This window comes from Actinia tenebrosa, unplaced genomic scaffold (assembly GCF_029948245.1).
Source record: "Actinia tenebrosa isolate PJP-AT-01 unplaced genomic scaffold, QUT_ActTen_1.0 PGA_scaffold12__29_contigs__length_12842862, whole genome shotgun sequence".
Taxonomy (NCBI): Eukaryota; Metazoa; Cnidaria; class Anthozoa; order Actiniaria; family Actiniidae; genus Actinia; species Actinia tenebrosa.
Window position 1 is genome coordinate 6,725,597 of NW_028292572.1, and position 24,268 is coordinate 6,749,864.

Here is a 24,268-nt window from a genome sequence, read left to right on the forward strand (position 1 = left end):
ACACGGAACGCTCACGGCCCTTTTTGATTCCTTTTATTCCCAAAGAAAAATTAAAACTTCCACGGGTTTCTACCATATTTACCCAAATATGACGTCATGTATTGTTTTGGGCGCGGTGTAGTCGAGTCACGTGTTATTCCCTCGGGTAGTTAAATCTACGCTTCAAAACACTTATTCAAACTGAAACAAAGGATTTTTAAAAAATATGCGCATAATCTACTAGTATCAAGCGGTTGTTCTGAGCTGTTTTGCTGCAAGAATTAAAGCTCCTTGTTTAAACGTTGAAACTTTTAGCTAAAACTTGTTTATAGAGTGTTTGCGGGACAACAATCACGGGGGTGTTAAGCCCCGTTTACACTAGCGAGTTTTGCGGCGATTTTTGCTGCGATTTTTTTGGCGATCCTGTCCATAATAAATAATGGTAAAGAACTTACTTGTAAAGTTTTATTCAGGATACCAAGATTTTCCTAGACAAAAGATTTTATGTTTCCGAAAATTGCCACAAAAATCGCAGCAAAAATCGCCGCATAAATCGCCAGAGTAAACGGGGCTATACACAGTGCCTTCGTCCTGCAACTTTCGACACAAGTTTCGGTTGCCGGCACGAGTATAATAGAACCACGTAAAACTTGCGCAAAAAAATTAACTAAAAGTTTGAACGTGTAAAAAGGCTTAACTTCAAAACAGGCGCGCGAAGTGGCGAAGCCGCATGAGTCAATAAAGTTGATAACTTAAAGTGCAATAAAAAAATGTTGGCGCCGATGCGTCTTGAAATCTTTGTTTGTTCCTCTTTGTCTCTGGGTGTATTTTATTCTTGGTCGGGTGTCTAGATATTAAAGGGTGTTTTTCAACTCTTGGTTTTTTTTTTGTTTTTTTGTTTTTTTCTTTATCTTTTTATGAATCAGACAATAAATATCAGACAATAAAGGTTCAATGTTCTTTTATTATTAACTGCTTGATCTAATGATCTAAACACAAAGAGAATTGCTTCAAACCCACGAAAAAAATTTCGTCACAGAAAATTGAAAAATCACACCCAAAAAACGCAAAATTAAAGGTCACGTGACTTGTCACGTGACTAATTAACATAATGATGATTTCCCCCCTAAAACAAGCTTTTTTCGGGTTTTTATCCTCCGTAGAGTCCTAAGATAGGCTTTTCTAATCATTTTTGACGTTTTGAGCAAAAAAAAATTGCTCAAAAACCGTCTAATTTTCGCCAAAAAATCAAATTTTTAGCGGGCTTCCTGTGTAAAGTGCTAGTATCCAGGCCCTTGGTGTCACTTGTGTTCATTTCAATCTTGTTCCCTTCGCGGTTCGACGTGTGTCAATCTGTGGAAATATAAAGAGAAGCTTTTACAAGAACAAAAAAAAATTATTTGCTCGTGCTTCACCTAACAGAGAGATAAGGACACGAGAACTATGAAAGGTAAGAATTATTGTGTTTTCTGCGTTATTCTGGCGTTTTTCCGTACTTTTAACCAGTTTAAAGATTTCGAAAGTTCGATTGACCGCCATGACACGTGTTGACTTTGAACTCCGAGATTCCACTTTTTCTGAGAAAAATATAATTAAATTTAACATAAATGTGTAATTTTGGGAAATTTTGAAACAGTGTGTAAGCTTAGTTTGAGTATATTTTCATTTTTTTACATATTTTGAATCTTTGGTTTTCATCGTTACACTAAACTTAGTTTTTGAAACTTTAAAACCTCTCCTCCTTCGTTAGAACCAAGAAAAAACTAAATATTAATGTCCAAATGACTTATCTTTCTTTGTATTGCAGTTTTAAAAGTATAACTTACACGTGAAACTCTCCATAAGGCTGTCCAGTGATCTGTAACAAGATGGCTGCCAAACCTGACATCTGAACCCATTACCATACTGCATCTTGACTCTAACCAATATATAATGGAATACTTCAGTATTAATCTGGTAATGATGGATTTACTGCACTAAAACAAGAAGCAAAAACACTTGATAACAATATAGACTCATCTTGTTGAGCATTGACCCAAGTATCAAGCTGGGGGTGACCCTGTGACCTTCATAAAAATATGGACTCGCCTTAATTCTGTATAAGTATTGATCTGAATATCAACTTGTTGACTCTGCAAACTTCATAACCTTGTTGCTGTATGATTGTTGACCTGAATATCAACCTGATGACCCTGTGACCTTCATAACAATATGGACTCACCTTGTTGCCATAGAAGTGTTGTTCATATCCCAAGCAGCAGTTTATTACTAATCATCAGGTATGTAGTTTACTCTGCAGAACAATTTCATACATAAGTTAGTTATACAATGCTTTGTTGTGGCACTCTATGGGCTATTATTTCTCAAAACCAACATGGTAGATGTCAGACAACCACAGGGTTCCCACTGTACAACATGGTCTACTGCTGACCAGTATACTTACAGGACTGAAGGCCTGAGATGAGTTATGCAGTATAGCACATTTGTAGAATGCAGTGCCAACTTGTAAACTCACTTGAATAAGCCTGAAGTGAGATGACGTTTTACCCCCGACTCTATACCATAATAGTTTTTTAAATTCTTTCATATTAAAATTTTTGATTCCTTAGAGAATACAGGAACAATAGTCATAATTAAAGAACAAAAGCAATGTGAAAAGGATTATGGTCTAGAGACAGGGGTAAAACGTCATCTGGCTTCAGGCTTATTATATTGTCATTTACTACTACTACCAGAATCCTTTGCACACTTTCCTTTGTTGTTCAATTAGCACCAATAGGCCCTTTGCAGCTAAGCAATCATGTGCTGATTAATTCACTGAGAGCAAATGAATGAACATTTTGATTCCCATGGGTGAAATTTACTTGATTGCAAACAAACTTTCTACAACCGGTTTCGAGAGATCGTAATAAAAGTGCATTTCGTAACACACTGGATACACATGTTTTCATTCAGTTCTTTACAAGTAGCTAAAGAGAATCACCAGTTTAATATAAAAACAAAAATTTTGCAGTCCAGTACAGAGACGTGGCCGTTAACTGCAAAGGGCCTATTGCCTTAGTATTCTCAGGAGGAAATACAAATTTGAATCAGAAAGAAAATTTTTGAAGCATTTTAGAAGTGATAGTAAAATGACGCCATCATATGCAAACACCCTATTATTCAAACAGATTGATTCAGGTTTCTAAACAGATCTTTTGCTTTTTCAACAGCTTGATGACAAGTATTGGTATGTGTCATCATTAGATTGTGATGATACTACATTGCATCAAGCTATTGCCAGCAGATGTATGACAGACAAGTAAGTTAAACTATTATCTATGTCATAGAATATAGAAATGCATCCATTCAAAAATAGTTTTTCTATTGTATTCATTAAGAACAGATGCCAAAAAAAATGGAGCATCAATTTAGTTATATTTCATTACGTAGACCTTTAGGCAAAGTAGACCACAGCACACATGGTTTGATGAAATAGTGGTTTTTAAGAGACAATTAAAAACAAATTTGTTCATAATAGACCTCTCTACCTTATTTGGCTTAATCTCTTCGCATTTCAGACCATGTATTTTTATTGAAAATACATTTTTTTGTTTGGGTTGTATTTATATTCTGTGTCTTCTCATGTGCACCCATTAAACAAAGAAATGATACTTTAGGGAATGCCTGGTAAACTAAAATCATTATCTTTGACTTTTTCAACAGGTTATCAGCATCTTCAGCCAAACATCATGTTGTCATAGTGATGTTTTTGTCAAGGCCTGGACAGCCTGCACACACAACAAACAAGTAAGTTTACCCATACACTGCAGCACCTCCCTTACAATAAACAATAGTTTCCAAGCAAAGTATTGCGTTGAACAAATGATTCAAACTTTTATCAAAGAAAACTGACAAAAGCAATAATAGCCACCAAATACCATAGAGTGCAAACAATTAAGAGCGACTGTCTGTAAAAATCGACCAAAATCGACTTTTCGTGGCACAAGTCAAAAAATCGATTTCGCTCATATTTTATCCAAAGGTAGGCTATAGTGTGAAATGAAACGTGCTGTAGTTAGTTTTTTAAAATATTGCTTTGTTTGGCGAGAATTTGAGAAAAACGATTTTGACCGGAAACGGCACTGAAATCGCCTTTCGCAAAGGTCAAAACTATCAGACTCTAATGAGCCTCGCGCTGGAAAACTACGGCTCTGAACCTAGTTGAAACACTAAATTTTCTTTTTTAGTATATCTCTTCTTAGTTTGGCATTGAAATACTTCCATAATTTTATTTATTTTCGTCTGGAGAAAATTACAAATTTAAGCTATAATCGTAAAATTGCTTGTAAACAAATCATAGGGTCTGAAAATCGCTTACGTTTTATATGTGCTCTTCCTCCAAATTGCTCAAAAACTGTCTTGTAGGCTTTATAAGACAATAATCTTCCAAAATATGCAGAAAAATCGCTGGGCAAATTATTTTGACTGAGCTGCTGGGGAGCTTTCTGATCAGCTATTTAGCAATTTTTTGGCTCGTTGTATATTGCGTGACGTGATAAAAATTCGCCACGATATTTCAAAAATCTTTAAAGATCGTCTTAAAAAATAGTGAAATCGATGAATATTAAGTATTTCTTTCATTTATAGAACTTCGAATTATTATTTGGAAGACTTCTGAACTGTTTGTTTACCTCCAACGTCATGAAGCTTGAATCTTGCGTTACACTAAATTGTTGTGAAGACAGCACAAAGTCCCGGTAAACACTGAATTAATTTGCCTTTTTTTTTGTCCGCAATAAAATTGCCTCACGCAGAAGTAGATATTTTCATAACAACAAGCAGACTGTCCTTTCCTTTTTTCCTCGATACTCGCCTGCTTTTTTTCCCCTACTTCTTGATTTAAACTTAATCCAGTCATGCCACTGAAAGCTCAAGAGATCCGCGACAACACAGGTAGCCCACGCTGTTTGGGTATGCTTAATTAGGAGAACTGATGTGTGAATGATAAAAAAACAAAACAAAACACACTCGTCATACTCATAGTTAGGTTTATAAGCTATTCAATTCATCTAATTAGCTTTGCTTGATAACAGGTACACGATTCTACCAACTGCTGCAACTTGTCGACATACGGTTTCTTTCGCTTGGCTTTGATTTCAGAAACATCAAGGTCGAAGTAAAAGCACGCATCTCGTAATGCAGAAACGCTGAACTTAGCACTGAGTTTCCCATTGGAAAGGAGTTCGCAAATATTATGTGTGTCATACATGATAGGATGACTGAGGCCTATTTCCTTTGTTACTAGTATTCTCAACTCTTCCAATGTCTTTTCCTGTCTAGCACTGCATACACCTTCATCCTCGTCGCCATCATCATCATCTTCTGCAATCAAACCAACGTTGCTTTTTGAAGCAATTCTTGAAAAGAAACTTGCTATTTGCTGACTTGTTAGAAAGTCCTTCCTATTAGGGAACAAGCGATTACCATCAGCATCTTTTGCGCGCCTCATCTCCTTAGCAACAGTAGACGGGTCTTGTTTTCTTCCAGTATCTCTACCAATGTTAAATTTCTTAAGAAGGTAAACTTTTTGGGCGGCCGTGAACTTTCCTCGTCGCGTGGTTTTTAGGGCCCAACCCTTCGGTAGAGACGGTAGATTGGAGCTGACCTCTTTATCGTGCGAAGAACCAACAGCAACTTCTTGTAACCTGGTACTACTTTGTTCGAGCTTATTTGCATAATCAATTATAGCCTTGTCTTGCAGGGTTCCCTGCTCCAGCACCTTCTTATGCCTTCCACATTCAAGGTGATACTGTAAGTTAGAATACCTTTGAAAGGATTTCATGCACCCCTCTTCGGGGCAGCAGAAGAGTTTGTCAAATGAAGGGTTGACTGGGAGCTCACTGTCCGACTCTTCTTCGTCGTTATCTGTTGGTGTGTCACTGACTTTCTTTCCAGACGTCGGCGCTGCGAACTGGATCTTTTGGGCCATACTGCTCTCAATTACCGGAAGAGTCGGTATTTCAGCTTTACAATTTTTGGCAAACCTTTTCCAATAAATGAGGTTTCCAGATCCGATATTGTACGCTTTCCAAATGCGCAGCTCATTTTCACCGTACTCAATGTTATTGACATAACTGACTCCCGCCCACTTGAAAGTTTTAAGAGCTGATGTATCTGGCAAACCCGAAAGCGTGACACTAACATTTGGAACTCCACCTGAAGATTCAATTGCTCTCTTCATCTGGACAGCATTGCCTGCGTTGAGGAATAGACGCATATGGGATTTTATAGTCGCCGCTTTTCTGTCGCAGGCTCTTCCCACCCCCCCCCCCCCCCCCTGTGGGTCGGAAAAGTCCATCCTTCGAACATTGACACCAAATTTTCCCCCGACTTTTTTTGCGTTGGCGATGGTCAATGCCGAGTGATAACACCCTGCATTGTCTGATCTAAAATACACTGATTCGAGGTTGGGCATAACGCCTTTTAGCTGCCTTATTACATCGGCCATGATAACCAAGACTACATCACTTTCTTGGCTACAAGATTGAAAAATGTGAACAATGGTGGTCATCTCGAGCTCGTTGTTTTGTCCACGTCTGAACGCCACAGTGATATGCCAGGGTATCCCACGTTTTCCGTACCAATCCCTTTGGCTTTCACGATACTTTCTGGGTAAATATTTCATCGCCCAGTCTTGGACTAAAAAGACTGATTTATCATCTAATTTATCTATCAAGTCGAGCCTTGCGTCCTCCTGGTTAATGGAACGAAGTAGATGGGACTTCCAAGCAAGAATGCTGTGCTTTGCTTGTTCAATGGTGAAGGTTAAGTCGTCTACTTCATCTTGGGTTCCAGATATCTTGTCAGGTGATTTCTCGATTTCGTTAATGATTGAAGTCAAGAGGTCACAACGTGCACAATGGCCATCATGGATGTGATCACATGCACACTGGTAATCTTTCGCGGTTGGATCGCTTAGAGCGTATTTACGACAGTGGTCTGGTACATCAGATGACATAGAAATGTGGACCTATCGTCAAGGTCAGAAATATTACGTATTAATACATGAGGTTAATGGACCACTCTACTACCACCCTGCCTCTCCTACCCCACCCATCCCACTCCCTAGTGGTAGGCCATTACCTTATAGTCACTTTTCAGATAACGCTTGCACAACGCCAACTGCTGTTTCTTCTCTTTGGCCCAAGACATACCCATGCCCAGATCTCCTAGCTTTTCAACTGCTTCCATCAAGTCATCAAAGCCTTTCGCACCAGAGGCCGTAATATAATCCAGGCCCTGTAGGGACTTTCGAACCGATGCTGTACAAACTTCTAAAATTCGAAGAAGAGTGCTCCGACTTAGCGGACTAAATTTGGTTTCTGAACAGTACTGCTGATATTGTTTGACAATGCGTTCTGGAACCATCGACCTGATAACATTGGGTATTGTGATTACTTCATTAGACGACAGGGTGAGCTTCTTCTCGCCAAAGTGGCAAATCCTGGATGATATGCTGGCTCGTTATGAAGCAAATAAAATGGTCCAATTTTTCTTGAGGAACACGCATTCTCGTATGACACGGTCTTGGAACAGGCACTCCCTTACCATGAATTAGTGAGTGTTTTTTGGCGATTTGATAGCGATATCGACTCAGATCCGGGATCCACATGCAAAGACTCTTGTAGCTTATTTTCTCAACCATGATAGATAGTATCTGTCTGCGGGTATCCCACTGATCTGCCTCATTATAACACTGGACAAGGCATTCAAGTAGGGCGTTGTCTACACTTTCAGCGTCGTTTGATGAGGTCGGTATCTGCTTTTGAATTGCCTTTGAACCAACTAGGGAATGCCACAATTCATCAGAATCATTAGGTGCTATTATGTTTAAAGATGCTGCTACGGCTTGGCTAGCTTTCCTCACGTAATATCGCTTGGTCCGGTCTCCAGCTTCACTCCACGGTTTATCTAAACAGGATCGCACGGGGCTGATATCTCTACTTTTCAAAAACCTATTAAGGTGATACTTGGAGCTATCTTTCTCGCGCACTTCCGAGGTAGAATCATCTGAAATATCTGAATGCAGGGACAAACTTTCCAAACGCACATCGGCTTCAAAGAGACATGATGGTCGCTCGGCTGCTAGAGTGCTAGTTCCCAGGAAATCAGCTGATTTTTTGTCACCATCCTTGATAAAAAAAAGTTAGCTCAACATGAGTCGGCAGACCTGAAGAAAATTTATGTGATAGCTCCACTGATATTTTTTTGGTAATCTATTACGAAGGCTATATGAAGAAAATGTCATCAATGGTATCCATGCATAATTTCAGATATATTTTTGTAGTTGAAATAGTCAAAGTTTTTAAATTTGGCCTTGCGCATACAGTATTTATTCCTAACCATTGAAAATAGGCGGGCCAATCAGAAGCCAGAAAAGGCCTGGTTATATAATTGGCTGTATGGCATTGCGGTCTAGGTATTTTCGATGGTATGGAATAAGAAGGCTAGTTGCCGCTTACCAAACTCAAGTTGGTTATTCCATCTATCAGACTTTCGATTTCTACAGAATCGGGAAGTTCTCTCGGTTTCCCCGTCTTTACTGGGAGGTTTTCTTTATCTTCTTGTACTTCAAGGGTTTGAAGTTTCTCGACCTTGATATAAAAATACACACAAGTTAACTTAAACTTACTGTGAGTCAGCAGACCTGAAGAAAGAAATATGGGATACAAATGCTATCTGAAGAAAATAACATCAAACCTATCCCATTTAATAAGTTCTTTGAATCAGCGGCCTCACATTTATCTGTCTCAAACCATTGAAAATAGGCGGGCTAATCAGAATCCAGAAAGGACGTCGTTATATAGTTGGTGGTATATTCTACGGTGTGTACCCATCAAGCATTGCGGTCTAAGTATTTTGAATGGTGTGGAATAAAGAAAACTAGTTGCTGCTTACCAAACTCAAGTTGTACATTCCGTCAATCAGACCTTTGATTTCCTCTGCTTCCTTTTTGTTTGTCGAGTGTTCTTCATCTTCTTGTACTTCAGTAAAGGTTTGAAGTTTCTCTCTGCACGATCGGCACAACCCTTGACCATAAATAATTTCATCTTAATATTTAAATGTCTTTATTCTCAGGAATGAAAAGTTATCGATTTACTTGATATTACCTGAACCAACTGGAATCAAAATACCCCTTTGGTTTTTTACTTGGCGAGAGAGTACTTTTGACATTCCTCGGTCCCCCTTTGGTAATTTTGCTTTACCGGCATGACAAGATAGCATTTGAGGAACGCTACACCTGGTACTACTTCTTTTCCATCCAATTCCAAGAGTGAGGCGATGGAAGGGACAAATGCTTATTGACTCGATGTTTTCCGAGCGTTCAAATATTGATGCACGGGCAAGAATTAAATCAACTTCATTGTCAACATCTTGAAAGTTCCAAAGTGATTTGTGAGAAGAAATATCTTTTTTGCACGTTAACAAAGGAACTATCTCTGTTGAGTGCTTCCTGTCTCTCCGATCGTAGGTACAATGCCCTCCAACAAGCGTGTAAAATGAACAGTGCGCTTCCATTTTACTACTGATTTATTTTGAGTGTTTCACTAGCAATATAGTGATAAAAACAACATTCTCACGGGATTTTTGTGCGTAGTTATAGAACCTTATTAGAATGTACAAACTGCCACTCAGCAATCCCATTTATGAAATTTTATTCCAAAACAAATAATAGCAAACATGCATCGAAATCTTTGATATATATTCAATTTGCTCGCTAAAACTGAGTAAGAAAGACTGCAAGCACAAATGTTTTACGGCGCGCCTAGAAATTAAAAAATCTTTTGTAACCATTTATGATCAGGAATCGCAGCGAAGTCCCTGGTCATTTCTGTTGACTACAATGTAACGCAAGATTCAAGGTTCATAATCTCGGAGGTAAATAAACAGTCCCAAAAATTTTCCAAATAATAGCTTAAAATTCTAGAAATGAAAGAAATACTTAATCTTCATCGATTTCACTATTCTTGAAGTCGATTTTTAGAGATTTCTGAAAAAGCTTGTCACGTCACGCAATATACCGCGAGCCAAAAAGATTGCTAAATAGCTGATCAGAAAGCTCTCCAGCGGCTCAGTCAAAATAATTTGCCCAGCGATTTTTCTGCATATTTTGGAAGATTATTGTCTTATAAAGCCTACAAGACAGTTTTTGAGCAATTTGGAGGAAGAGCACATATAAAACGTAAGCGATTTTCAGACCCTATGATTTGTTTACAAGCAATTTTACGATTATAGCTTAAATTTGTAATTTTCTCCAGACGAAAATAAATAAAATTATGGAAGTATTTCAATGCCAAACTAAGAAGAAATATATTAAAAAAGAAAATATAGTGTTTCAACTAGGTTCAGAGCCGTAGTTTTCCAGCGCGAGGCTCATTAGAATCTGATAGTTTTGACCTTTGCGAAAGGCGATTTCAGTGCCGTTTCCGGTCAAAATCGTTTTTCTCAAATTCTCGCCAAACAAAGCAATATTTTAAAAAACTAACTACAGCACGTTTCATTTCACACTATAGGCTACTTATGGACAAAATATGAGCGAAATCGATTTTTTGACTTGTGCCGCCGTTTGGTGGATTTTTACAGAAAGTCGCTCTTAATCCGTGAAACACTAATTACTAAATAGTACAAAATATTGGCAATAGAAAACAATGGAATTTGCATGAAATTGTGCTATTTAGTATTACTAAAGTTTCACGGTTATATTGTTTGCACTCTATATATTGAAGGATAAACCCAAGTTTATAAAATGATTGAAAACCATACATATAACAGATGTCAATTATTCAGCTGCAAAGTAAAAGCATTGCAATTTCTTATTGTTGTTATGGTGTTTTAGTGACCACACACATAACGAGCTTGGCCCTCTTTACTCAATAAAGTCCTCTTCATTAGTATTCAAGGGGCTTTTATATAATGTGTCTTTATACACAAAGAATATCACTCACAATACCTGCAAAATCTTTTTCGCTAGTGCCCCTGTCTTAACATTTGCATTCTAGAGAAATCAAACTGAACTTAGCTTAGTAAACACTAAGGTTTCTCAACAAATGTCTCATTTGTTTCCAACAGCTTGCCAGCCTCTCAGCCAAGGATCATGTTGTCATGGTGATGATGCTGTCAAGTTCAAAATTTTTGATTTTTTCATTACAACACATTTTATTTACCGCTCTGTCACTATGCCAATCACATACCCACAGCTGCATTATCATAAATTGATGTTGTGGTTTGTTCAAAATAGCCAATAGCCAAAACTGAATCAAAACTGAAAAAGTACTCACTCCCAACAGTGAACAACCGTCACAGGTACAAGGATTAACCCTTGAATGTGTTTAATGGCTGACATCAATGTTGGACAGCCTTTTTTATCATCAAAGCCAATTTCCAATTAAAAAAGGACTGCATATTATCAATGAATGGCCTTGACATTATCCAACACTGATGACAACCAAAAATATTACAGGTAAGCAACGAGTAATAGAGGATAAACATCAAATGTACAACACATAAATAGCACCTGAAAAATTAGTAACATTACAGAATTGGTCCTGCAGTTGTTGCCAATAATTGCAAGAATTCATAGTCATCAATTGTGATAACGAACATACAGAAGGACCCTCCTAAACCCTTGGGCATTGTGTGCTGATGTCATAAAGAACAACATTCTCATGTTAAAGGATAACTGTATTTGCACCAAGACTACTGCCTAGTTCGACTTGGTTAACCATAACCTATTTTGTAATCCCCTTACCAGAACATGGAAGTCAACCCTTCCAGGAATAAATACAAAGACATGCATGAAAGAAGTTGGATGAAACATTGGCTGTCATGGTGTCTATAGTATGTGGTACACCCATTTTCAGTATAATTTTTCTGCTCTAAATAAATCAGTGCTTGCTCATGTGACAGATTTTGATCATGGTGTTTTCAAGTAATTACTGGGCTGAAGATTCTTGCTAAGTTTTACCTTCAAATACTGAATATCTTTCAAGTAACAAGAACATACTTAATCCTAATCACTAGCCAACAGACCCAGGGCTTAACATACATGAGATCAACATCTTTAAATGTATTTAGGTGAGAACATAAAGTAAAAGAGAAGCAAAATATTATGCAGAATTCTACAAGCTTAACATGTTGATGCATGCTTTGTTTAAAGATTACCAACCCATCTGTGGTTGGTATTCAACTCTGATATACTAACACCTGTCTACATTGAAATACTTACCTCTGGTGTACTTCTAGATTCAATCAATACACGATGCAGGTGAGTAACTAGTACAAGATATGTTATAACACTGATAACAATAGAATCTAATAGAAGCTGTTGTATAGACAAATATAGGTCTATTATGATACAAAGAGCAATTTAGGGCATACGATTTTTTATACTTTTAGTAGGAAAAGTAGAACATTACAAGAGCTATTGGCCTGATTATAGTTCAATACTATCTAAGACATTAAATTCAATTAGTACATATGTTAATATTTTAATACTTTGTATATAAAAGCATTGTAAGATCATAGTAGAATAGGTATTATTACTTAATTTAAGTTTGATTCTTTAGGTTATGGAAAGTCCCATTTAATCTGTTGCTCAGACAATTTTGTCTACTATTAGTAGGAAAAGAAGAACATTACAAGAGCAATTAGCCTGAGGAAATGGGAAACAGTTAGCTGCCTTATTCTACACATTGAGTAGGATTTACATTGTTGATTAAATAATAAGTTAATAATATTTTAATACTTTGTTAAGTTTAACTGTTTAGGTTATGGGAAGTCAAATTTAATCTGTTGCTCAGATTGTACTGTGCATTAAGTTGATTAACTAATTAAAAAATAATATTTCAATTTGTAAACTGCTTTTAATTTTTTCATTTTAAGAAAGGCAAATCACCATATGCCAAAAAGCAACCTGAATACAATAAGTTATTGTAAAATAAAGGGCTATTCAATGAGCAGTCTCCACACCTCTGGCATGCTTGCTCTTTCTTGTTCCATCCAATCATCCTGTCTTTTAAAGGAAAAGGACGGCCATCTTTGGTTGTCTTTCTCTTTTCCTGTTCAATTCACACTGTGATCACTTGAGTGCAACGAAAATGAAATTCTTTAGGGCTGCCCTCAAACTCTGTTTCTTCTCCATTGTTGTCTCAGGATTTCCATTCTTTTCACTGCCCTTATTTGCAAAGAAATCACTTGTTCAGTAGGCTTACAGTCATGGTGTCTTCCTTCCAGTGTCTGGAACCATTCCCTTCTCTGTATGGTGATTCTTGCATCATGATACACCATGGAAGATGGCTTGTTCAATAGGCTTTTAATCAGCATGTATCACTGACTGTCTTAGTGCTTTATTTTCCTCCCAGCATCTGAAACTAATACAGTCTTTTCTTTGTACTGTCATCTTGCAACATGGTACACCACGGAAGATGCCTTGTTCAATGGGCTTACAATCATAGTGGCTGACTGACTATCATCATGCTTTAATTTCCTTGCAGTGTCTCCAACCACCCTTCTCTCTGTACGGTCGTCTTGCATCATGATACACAATGGAAGATTGCTTGTTCAATAGGCTTTTAATCATCATGTGTCACTGACTGTCTTAGTGCTTTATTTTCCTCCCAGCATCTGGAACTAATACAGTCTTTTCTCTTTACTGTCTTCTTCCAACATGATACACCATGGAAGATGGCTTGTTCAATAGGCTTTTAATCAGCATGTATCACTGACTGTCTTAGTGCTTTATTTTCCTCCCAGCATGTGAAACTAATACAGTCTTTTCTTTGTACTGTCATCTTGCAACATGGTACACCACGGAAGATGCCTTGTTCAATGGGCTTACAATCATAGTGGCTGACTGACTATTGTCATGCTTTAATTTCCTTGCAGTGTCTCCAACCACCCTTCTCTCTGTACGGTCGTCTTGCATCATGATACACAATGGAAGATTGCTTGTTCAATAGGCTTTTAATCATTGTGTCTCACTGACTCTCTTAGTTCTTTATTTTCCTCCCAGCATCTGGAACCAATACTGTCTTTTCTCTGTACTGTCGTCTTGCAACATGATACACCATGGAAGATGGCTTGTTCAATGGGCTTACAATCATAGTGGCTGACTGACTATCATCATGCTTTTAATCATTGTGTCTCACTGTCTTAGTTCTTTATTTTCCTCCCAGCATCTGGAACCAATACTGTCTTTTCTCTGTACTGTCGTCTTGCAACATGATACACCATGGAAGATGGCTTGTTCAATGGGCTTACAATCATAGTGGCTGACTGACTATCATCATGCACCTGGAACTAATAGTCTTTTCTTTGTACTGTCATCTTGCAACATGATACACCATGGAAGATGGCTTGTTCAATGGGCTTACAATCATAGTGTCTCACTGACTATCGTCATGCTTTAATTTCTTTGCAGTGTCTGGAACCATTCTTCTCTCTGTACTGTCGTCTTGCATCATGATACGCAATGGAAGTTTGCTTGTTTAATAGGCTTACAATCATAGTGTCTCACTGACTGTCTTAGTGCTTTATTTTCCTCCCAGCACCTGGGACTAATACAGTCTTTTCTCTGTACCGTCGTCTTGCAACATGATATACCATGTAGGATTGCTTGTTTAATAGTTTTACAATAATGGCGTCTGTCTGACTATCTTCATGCTTTATGTTCTTATTTCACAGATACCTTGGAAGATCTCTTGCCAACTGGGCTGCGTATTGGTGGAGTATTGGGTTGTCTAGGATTACATTAGTATTTCCTCAGCATACCTTGAAATATCTCTAGGTCACTGTGCTGTTGTGTTGTCATTTCTTCAAGATGTCATTTTTATCCCCTGGAGAGGGGTAACAGGGATTACTTTTATCTTGTCTCTGCATACTGTGAAACTACCCAAGACTATGTAATAGCTGTTTACATCATGAAGCCCTGGTATAAAGGGTCACTAAAATGATTAAACTAAATATAAAAATTCAGAGGGCAACAGGGGCTAGAATGACCATACTATAGAGTTAGCAAATGCTTCACTCACACATTCTATAAGATGACAGCAGTAATGCAATAAAAACAATGCAAACTGGCCAATACCTGAAACTCACTCATACGAGTCTTTTCTAAATGCTCTGAAGTGATCATGTTCCTTTATCCTTAATCCATGTTCCATTCATTTTCATATTCCATTCATTCTCATATTTCATTCATTTTTCTACTGTCAATCAAAATGGTTTGAATGGTATGCTTTGACTTTTGAACAAGATGTTGGATAAAGGCAGCATGCTCAAAATATGTTTTTACTTTGTTAAAACATGTGCTTCATTCATTATCAGATAAACTCTTAGAGAGTTTGATTTCTTTTTTTTTTAGCCTTAACTGACTGAATTATGTACAGGAACTGCTCAGATATCCAATATAGTGCCAATATCTTTAATACACATTATTGACAGAAACAAACCTTGATAAGTGGTTAATAGGGCACGCCCCAGGGGCTGGGTACCCTAGCTTGTGTTTATCCCTAAAAACCCAAGGTTGTTACTGACACCAATTCTATAGTTTTATTTAGCAGCACTCCTATATATCTAGTATAGTATCTATTATAATGTTCAATAGTGAGTTGTATCAAATTCATCATATTTTCATTATTCTAATGTTCTTAAGATATATATATATCTAGTATAGTATCTTGTACAATGATCTACAATAGTGAGTTGCATCAAGTCCATCATATTTTTGATTCTGTTCTTTAGACATTTCTGATATATTTTTTTCTATAACTAGATGTCTTTAATAATTAGGACATCTCTTTGACCTATGACAAGTTTATCTAGTATGTCATGGTGCTTATCAAGGTATTCATAGGTTTACCATCATATTTTTATGATTCTAATGTTCTTTAGACATTTCTGATATATTATATTTTGGTCAATAACTAGATGTCTCTAATACCTAGGATATCTCTTTGACCTATGACTAGTATAGCTACTATGTCATGGTGCTTATATCAAGATATTTATTAGTTTACCATCATATTTGTTATGATTCTCATGTTCTTTAGACTTTTCTGATATATTTTGGTCAATAACTAGATGTCTCATACACCTAGTAAATCGCTTTGGCCTATGACTAGCTTAGCTACTATGTCATGGTGCTTATTGAGACAATATCAAATCATTTTTCCTTAGAGTGCTAGTTTAGTATGGTCATCTAGTGAAATGGGATACTTAACACACTACATAAACTGCATTAAACGTTCAAGAACTGCATTAAACAATTTTTTAACTGTATTATAATACCATTAATTTATTCAGTTTATAAATTTTAATTTTGTTTTTTCATAATTTTTTCCTTGTACTTTATAAGAGAAGCCAAATCATCCAACCCTAGATTTTCACAATCAGTAATTGGAGTATTGAGGGTACAATTTGTCTTATCTTCAAAACAAGAATTACAATAATATTTTCAAATTTATAAACAAGAAAAACTACCTTGAACTGACGACATCAGCTTGTTGTCAAGTTTAAATACTCAGCATCAAGACTTAAACTTCATCACTAAAGATAACACTTTCCAAACACAGTCACTACAGTCAACACCTTAAAATCAAGACCAAATCTAACCAGTGACATCCCATTCAACACAAGCTATCATTTGTGTAAACAATCACTTCAACAACATACCATACACAACAACAAGATGTCATTATTACATGCTACAAAATGTCCATCCGAGGTGAAATATAACATTAACAATATTACCACCTTCGGAACAGCCAATGTTTATTCTTTCAGCCTCTGTCTTGATTTAAATAATTATTATTACTATCAAACTCATTAATAATTCATGAGGAAAACACAACAGAAATCACGACCGTGAAGAGTGTTGTAAATCTGATACAAAACTGTGTTCATTTGCATAAACTTTAAGTTGAATTTTCTTGGCCAAATTCACTTTCATTTTGAAAATTTTAGTGAAACACAAAGGAACTAACCTAGACGTTTGATAAGTCTACGCCTCGTGGTTGTATATCTGATACAACACGGCCACTCATACTGTATATATTACTTATTTGATACTTATGTGATGCAAATTCGCATGTGAATATGATCAAATGCGCCTCACAAAACTCTTGTTTTTCAACAGCTAACTGTCATCACAAGTCATCACATTGCAAATGTATGCTTGACTGCTCAACATTTGATACAACTTCAAATGTAGTTCAGAGATGGATAAGAGTGGCAAAGTGACAATCATCCTTACTTAATGTATTACAATTTATAGTGTTATTATCAGGCAGACAACTCTCAACCATCATACTATCCCTATTTCCTTAGTTATAGTGCACAAGTCACTGCCCAACCATAGCATTCCATTCATTACAGCGATGGATATGCTAATCATCAGAGTACTTCTGACCAACAACAGCATTTCATTTATCACAGCGAAGTATATATTAATCATCACAGTACCTCTGACCAAAAACAAAACTAGTGAAAAGGATAGCTCCAAAGGAAAAAAATGGAACTTTTCAACAGGACCAAAAATACCCAGTGAATTTATGGAAAGATTGATTGATAATTTGATTGATGTTACTCATAAAGTTACTCATTCATTTATTTATTAATCTGTTAAATCATTTTAACAGCATAACAATGCCAGAGCTTATGGTCAACCATCAAAGGATTTATAATTATTCTAAATGCAGCTTACACTCTTATTTTATTTTTTACTACTACTAATAATAATAATAATTTATTAACTTACTATAGCACCTTTTAACATTAAAATGATCAAAAGCGCTTTACATGAATGAATTAATAAAATATGAATATACATATATATGCAATACTCTAATAATAATTTATGACTGATTCCAATTAAATGCTATGAAAAGTTTTATCAATACTATGGCGTGGAGAACAATAGCTTCTTTCCTCATATTATGAACTATTAATTCAACTGCTCTTGTAATGTTCTACTTTTCCTACTAAAAGTATAAAAAATCGTATGCCTTAAATTGCTCTTTGTATCATGATAGACCTATATTTGTCTATACAACAGCTTCTATTAGATTCTATAGTTAACAGTGTTTTAACATATCTTATACTAGTTACTCACCTGCATCCTGTATTGATTGAATCTAGAAGTACACCAGAGGTGAGTATTTCACTGTGGACAGGTGTTAGTATATCAGAGTTCAATACCAACCACAGATGGTTTGGTAATCTTTAAACAAAGTATGCATCAACATGTATTGTAGAACTTGGAGCCAAAAATCCTATGTTTTCACTCTTTTTTTTTTTTTTTTTTTTTTTTTTTTTTATCCATGTCTCATTATAATGTCAAACACTGTGTCAACAAAACTACACGAAAATCCTATTAAATTCAATAAGACTGTAACGAAAACATAATATTATTCCAATATCTATAGTAAACCTCGATAGTTTTGGATTCAAATATCTTGTAATGTAGTCTGGTAGTATTCTTGGTGCAAACCGTGCTATACCATGCCCCCCTTCATATGTCCCCTAAATCTGCTCCACAATGCACTGCAATGCCAATTTTCCCAAGTTTTTTCATCAAGCTTTGAATGGCTAATAACACAAGAGTGCTCTCAACAAGATGTACAAAGTAGAGCCAGTGATAAAATGCAAGCAAAAAGGTTTCAATTTTTTTTGAAATGAGTGCTATTATTTTGTGTTGTATATAATAATGTTTTTACTCTATTACTTTGGCTTATCTGTAACATTTCCCATGTGCCTCTTGACTGTTGTTCACTGTAGGTGAAGTCTCCAAAAAAGTACAAAACAAGATAATTAAGGGCCTTTGAACATACAGACACCTTTATTGACATCTGCAACTGCTATTTTTATAGAAATATTTTTATTGGGCACAAGATATTATTTCTTATATTACTACTGGGAGCAAGATGTTTTAAAAACTTGATTAAAGAAAGCAATACTAATGGTTAGTCCAGAAAATATCCATATTGTGTCGAGGGTGTCAACGTTAAAGCATTCTAGCTAGTTTTTAGATGTGTTTTATGCTATTATACATGCTATTTTATTATGCCTTCCGACTGAAATCTGGTTAGGAAAGAAGGGTTGATTATGCAGCAGCTTGTTGCATGTTCTTGATAATGAAATTGCCAACAAGAATGAATTACTAGAAGCTATCATGGTGGAAGATCCTCCATAAGACGACCCTTTGGTTGAACAGCTAAAGACAGCACTGGCCTTGGCTCAGGCAAAGCATGAAGAATTGTCATGAGCAACAAAGTTGCAGCAGGCTTTATCAAAACTTGCCAAACATGCAGATTCCAAATTATTTGAGTTTAAAAGGTCTTTCAAGGCAGCTAAAATTTATGATTTGTTATTTTATTTAACTATACTGTAAAAGTTTTGGAATGGATCTTGAACCATATAGCAATGAATGAGTTCTTAGCTTGTTGTGTTTATTCAATTGTGGCTAAGATGTGATTGAAAGAGTACGATGCCACCAAAACTACAAAGATGAGGTTGTTTATCCACTTTTTTCACATTTCATATTTCAAAAGTAATTCTCCCCCCCCCTCCCCTTTGAAAATTCAAGACCAAGATGCTCCCCCTCTAATTTAAAATTTCAGATCAAACAACTCCCCCTTCTCCTTCAGATTTCCAAAATTCCACCTGTGGTAGGAGAATGGATATTTTTTGGAACTACCAAATGCTCAAGATATTGATTGGCTGATATTTAATTACTGGGAATAGGTAGAAGCCAATGTTATTCGATAATGAGAAAACAGGTAAATCCTGCTATATCCAAATATCAAATAATACTGAAGATGTTTTCGAATGAGCTGTATGTAGTAACCTGTTACTGCAGAACAGGGGAATCAAAGGTAACATAGCAGTAGTACACTCACCTCTGGGATCACAGGTTGAATTCCTGGACTCAAAATTGCATGTGTATAAAGATTGCTGATTGGTTGATTGATTAAAGGGTTTTTCTCATGGTGTCCTTCACTTTTTGCATGGCTTAAAATTACATGGCTTAAAATAACAGCCAGTTGGCAGCAAGAACAAAAATAGCCAAATTACATTCAGATTAGTCATACCTGGTTTCTAAATCAACATTGTTAAAAATAACTGAAAATGCTATTGTTTTAAGCCTCACAATAGTAAATTTAAATAAATAAATAAATATTACTATTTATTCACGGTAGGCTTTAAAGAAAGAAGATGTGGGGCCGTGTATTCTCTATACACACTCCTTCAAATATTCCATACACACAACTCAACACGAATGTTGATTTTGATGTAGGGAGGAAAATTGGAGAACCCGGAGAAAAACTCTTGTAGTACAGGAGAAAACATTACATCAAACAAACTAAATTCACATGTGGCGCCCACAGGGCTCGAACCAGTGACCCAACCCATTGGTCTCACAATTTTGAAAGGCAATGCATTAGCAGCATACACCACTCATTCCCCCACAAAAACAGATTTGAAAATAAAAATATTTTGGTCATCCAAACAATTAAAGAAGCTAAACCTCACATAATAGGTTCTTTACTATGGGGAAATCAAAAAGCAAGTTCCACACAGTGAAACCACACTGTACTGTTTTTCTCCGGGTTCTTCAGTATTCATCTTTCTTTAACACCTTAGAACAGCTAAATTCCAATTCTATCTGTGCAATGACTTTGATCAGCCAAGAGGTTGTTTTTGGATGAGGATAACAGTTAAAGGTTCTAACAGAGACTTTTTCAAGAAAAACAATTACACCACATAAACATTTTTTTGGTGAGGATTCTTTAAGTGAGCCTATTAATACCATCCCCTAAAAAGCTGTAAGCAATATGCTATCAAGAAGAAAAAATAAGTCATTTATAGAATAAAGCCGATCCAAACAATATATATTGTATAAATTTGTTGAATTAATGTGAGCGTCCTAGTATTAGCCCAATATTGTTATCACAATATGCCGTAACATAAGAAAAATAAACTTACAGTAATCTAACAGGGACTTGGATATCTCTATACTATTGCATATAAGAATTAAAGAACATTAACTTTCATTATCATTCCATAAGGTGTATTATTTGCCAAAAATTCAGAAATTGGGGGAAATGTTTGAAAGTATTGCAGGTAAAATCCATGCTCATACTGAAAGAAGTTCAAATATAGAATTAAATTTTGTTTGCACTCCTTGTGTACTCAAACGACGAGCCAGAGTTAGAGCTAAACTATAGATCGACAACGAGACTGAGAAGTAACAAAAGTGCCATATGCATTTCATTTTGCAATTTATCCTTCAGTAAATATAAGGAGTGCAAATATGGAATTTGTGTTTGCACTCCTTGCGTACCCGAACGAAGAACCAGAGTTGATTGCACTCCTTGTGTGCTTGAAAGTCTAATAATTGAAATATCCTTCTAGTTATAGGTACACCTGGTTATGAGCCCACAATTCTGCTAATCCCACAATCCAAAAAAATATGTTCCATTTCCTGCCACAACCACACCCCCATGCTTTCTGACTTCATTATATTCTTTCATTTCAATCGACACTGCCCTGCATGTCGTTTTCACTGCACCACCCTACCCCCATTGCTTTCTGACTTAATTATATTCTTACACTTTAACACACCATTGCTTTTATACTTAATTAAATTCTTACACTTTAATCACCCAATCGCTTTCCATTGTTCATTATATTCTTACAAGAACAATATGCGTAATAGGTAAATTACGAGCCTTGTACGAAACGACCGAAGAAGAGGGTCAATGGGCCTTTCACAACTTCAAGTCACGTAAAAAATTAACTAGAAACCAAGAACAGCCGTTTTGTTTCATACAGGGCATGTAATTTATCTATTACGCATGTTCTCCTATGATTTCCGAGCCCATTCCACAAGACGTACCGCCTCATCTCTCATATATTCTTACACTTTACTCTCAAACCCTTCTTCGTGCTCGATGGACTGCTTTGACGATATGGCAGCCATCTTCCAGGGAGCAATACAAAACAAAGACAACAGCAACATATAAAGGGGGGGCTCTAAAAGTAATCCATTAACTGCCACAACCCATGGTTGCCCACTGTCTCTATGTTCTCATAACCAAACAAACAATGCTTACAGTATATGATGGCCACAGGCTACATGTAAGTGTATGTACTTTGAATAAAAATATTTCCTTGCCAAAAACTTTCATAACTTGTCGACTTTAAAGCAAACTATTAAGTTCAACGTAAAAAGATAATAACTCTCCTGTTCAGGTTGTCTTAACACATACTTAATTAAGCATGAGAGGTGTCATCAAAGTGCTATTTTGTGTTTCCATGCATCACTATAAATTGTAAGTATTTTGTAAACAAACAAAATTGATTGCATTCAGAGAAAATCAAGCATATTTCAAATGTTTAGATCCAAAATGTTTCAGTTTTGATGAGCAGCACTCACTAATGAAAACTCCCACAGCAGATAGTACTGTTTTGCTCAAGAATGTTCTATTTTCATGTGCAAGAGTAATACATATAACATACCAGCAAATACAGTTATTGAGGGAGACTGAGGACTGAGGGAGCAGGGTAAGTCAATCATAATCTTTATCAAATATTGTTCCTCGCCTGAAATTTAATTGAAGAAAAACATCATTAAGTATTTATAATTTGTTTGAAGTATTTATTTCCAGTGGCTCTGTGGCTTGTTGCTCAGCTTAGGGACTTAAATAGTTTATTTTTATCAGCTCGTTGGCTTGGCAGTTCCTTAAAAGCACAAATTTAATTTTCATATGTCAGCGACAAGCCAGTTGCTTGCATTTTACCTTCTGATTGCACTCTGCAATCTATAGTCTAGCCTTGAGGTATTAATATCTCAGTTCTGGACTATAATTTATATACTACGGATGTCAGGGAACTGCTGAACCGAGATCAAAAAAATGCCACAGTCACACCTCCAAACAACTATGATTCTGCACACAAACATCAAACTTTTTAGTTTTGTATCCCTTTCTTCACGTGTCAGCATCCTTTGATAATTTTCTTTTCCAGAAATTATCAAAAGGATGCCAAAGTGTAAGTTGAACAGGCCCTAAATTAATATGGACGCCATCGTAGGTAAGGAAAAAGGTGCTAGTTTAGTAAATCAGGCCATTGTTATAGTCACAGCACAAAGGAAAGAAAACTGTACCCCTCAAAATATCACGAAACCAATCAAATTTGCTTCATAATGACATTTTTTTTTTCTTTTTTAAAAGGATAGATGTAATGTTCAACAAAAATAAATATTTAAATATAAGTGCTACTTTTTGATTTTTGATCATTAATAATCCCTAACAGAAATATCTTTCTAATATACCTAATTTCTTCGTTTTATTTTGTATTCTTCGATTGCACGTTACGTCATGGCGGGCTCTCGAGGGAGCGTTGGTGCCATTAAACAAAAGATTTCTTATTAGCATCCATTGTTAACGGCACCACAATGGCCGCCACGCTTTTGTCTTTTAACTCTCTTGGGAATGCTTGCAACCCATCAATTGAAAAATGGTCTTGTTTCTCGCTCATGAAAATCTATTTTATAATGAAAAATGAAAAATATTGTCACAAAATCAAAACTATTGTCACAAAAAAAACTCCCAAAAACATATATAATAAGTCAAAACGTAATAATTTCGGTATTGGTTTTATGTTCTCTAGGGAGGGGTAGGTAAGTCTACCTCTTCAATGTACGAAGAAAATATTATAAAGTCGGAAATACTTTTAAAGAAATAGAAAATCGAACAAACATATTTGAAAAAGTATTAATTCACATCTTTAGGCCTGTTCGACGATTAAAAAAGCCTTCCTACGAACACAAAATGCATGTTTGAAAACAAGCTTTTACTGCAACGACAAGCGAAGTCACACGCGCCTCAAAAAACATTCGTCAACGCAACGAAAAGACAACAAATATCAGGAAAAAACGCCTATAAAGCAGCGAATATAATTAATTTCGATATTTGAAGGGTTGTTTTAAGAATCTGAACGTTTCTTACCGTCAAAATAGCTATTTTCTTCTCTTAACAAAACCCACATTCGCCATGTTTTTCTTGTTCGACGCGTGACAACCGAAAGGGCTGATGGGATATCTGTATTGTAAGCCCATAAAACCTTGCGCGATTATACTCAACGCAAGATTTCTATTTTATTAGAAAGATTATTTATTTTGTTGCTTTATCTTTATTCCAAAAAAACATATCCCTTATTGTAATTTTACTTTAAACCTGAGTCTTTG

General features: G+C 36.1%; 3 protein-coding genes and 1 long non-coding RNA gene across 7 annotated transcripts; 1 reads left to right on the forward strand and 3 right to left on the reverse strand.

The window, feature by feature from the left end:
- Window positions 1-925: 925 nt before the first annotated feature.
- On the reverse strand, window positions 926-24,092 carry LOC116301959 (uncharacterized). Of its 4 annotated transcripts, XR_004197796.2 has the most exons (5): window positions 24,030-24,092; window positions 22,540-22,623; window positions 2,201-2,272; window positions 1,806-1,897; window positions 926-1,332 (listed from the first exon to the last, which is right to left on the reverse strand). XR_004197796.2 is itself a non-coding variant. In XM_089028557.1 (4 exons), the coding sequence occupies exon 1, from the start codon at window positions 6,236-6,238 to the stop codon at window positions 5,027-5,029; it is 1,212 nt and encodes a 403-aa protein (XP_088884683.1). In that variant the 5' UTR covers window positions 6,239-6,273; the 3' UTR covers window positions 926-1,332; window positions 1,806-1,897; window positions 2,201-2,272; window positions 4,653-5,026. The 4 variants fall into 4 exon arrangements, 2 of the variants coding, with proteins under 2 accessions (XP_088884683.1, XP_088884684.1); XR_016119498.1 differs by lacking the exons at window positions 22,540-22,623; window positions 24,030-24,092 and adding an exon at window positions 4,340-4,577; XM_089028557.1 differs by lacking the exons at window positions 22,540-22,623; window positions 24,030-24,092 and adding an exon at window positions 4,653-6,273.
- Window positions 1,935-12,341, forward strand: LOC116301960 (uncharacterized). The gene is made up of 4 exons (XR_004197797.2): window positions 1,935-2,258; window positions 3,192-3,280; window positions 3,685-3,768; window positions 11,092-12,341. It is a non-coding gene; the product is annotated as an uncharacterized LOC116301960 (long non-coding RNA).
- LOC148912137 (uncharacterized) lies at window positions 6,299-7,167 on the reverse strand (the record flags this gene model as incomplete). Its single annotated transcript, XM_089028322.1, has 1 exon — window positions 6,299-7,167. A coding segment is annotated over exon 1 (681 nt), but the record flags the coding sequence as incomplete, so codon positions are not given.
- On the reverse strand, window positions 7,304-9,540 carry LOC148912138 (uncharacterized). Its single transcript, XM_089028323.1, has 4 exons — window positions 9,132-9,540; window positions 8,920-9,050; window positions 8,484-8,615; window positions 7,304-8,152 (listed from the first exon to the last, which is right to left on the reverse strand). Exons 1-4 carry the CDS (start codon window positions 9,538-9,540, stop codon window positions 7,424-7,426), a joined length of 1,401 nt encoding a protein of 466 aa, XP_088884449.1. The 3' UTR covers window positions 7,304-7,423.
- Window positions 24,093-24,268: the final 176 nt, after the last annotated feature.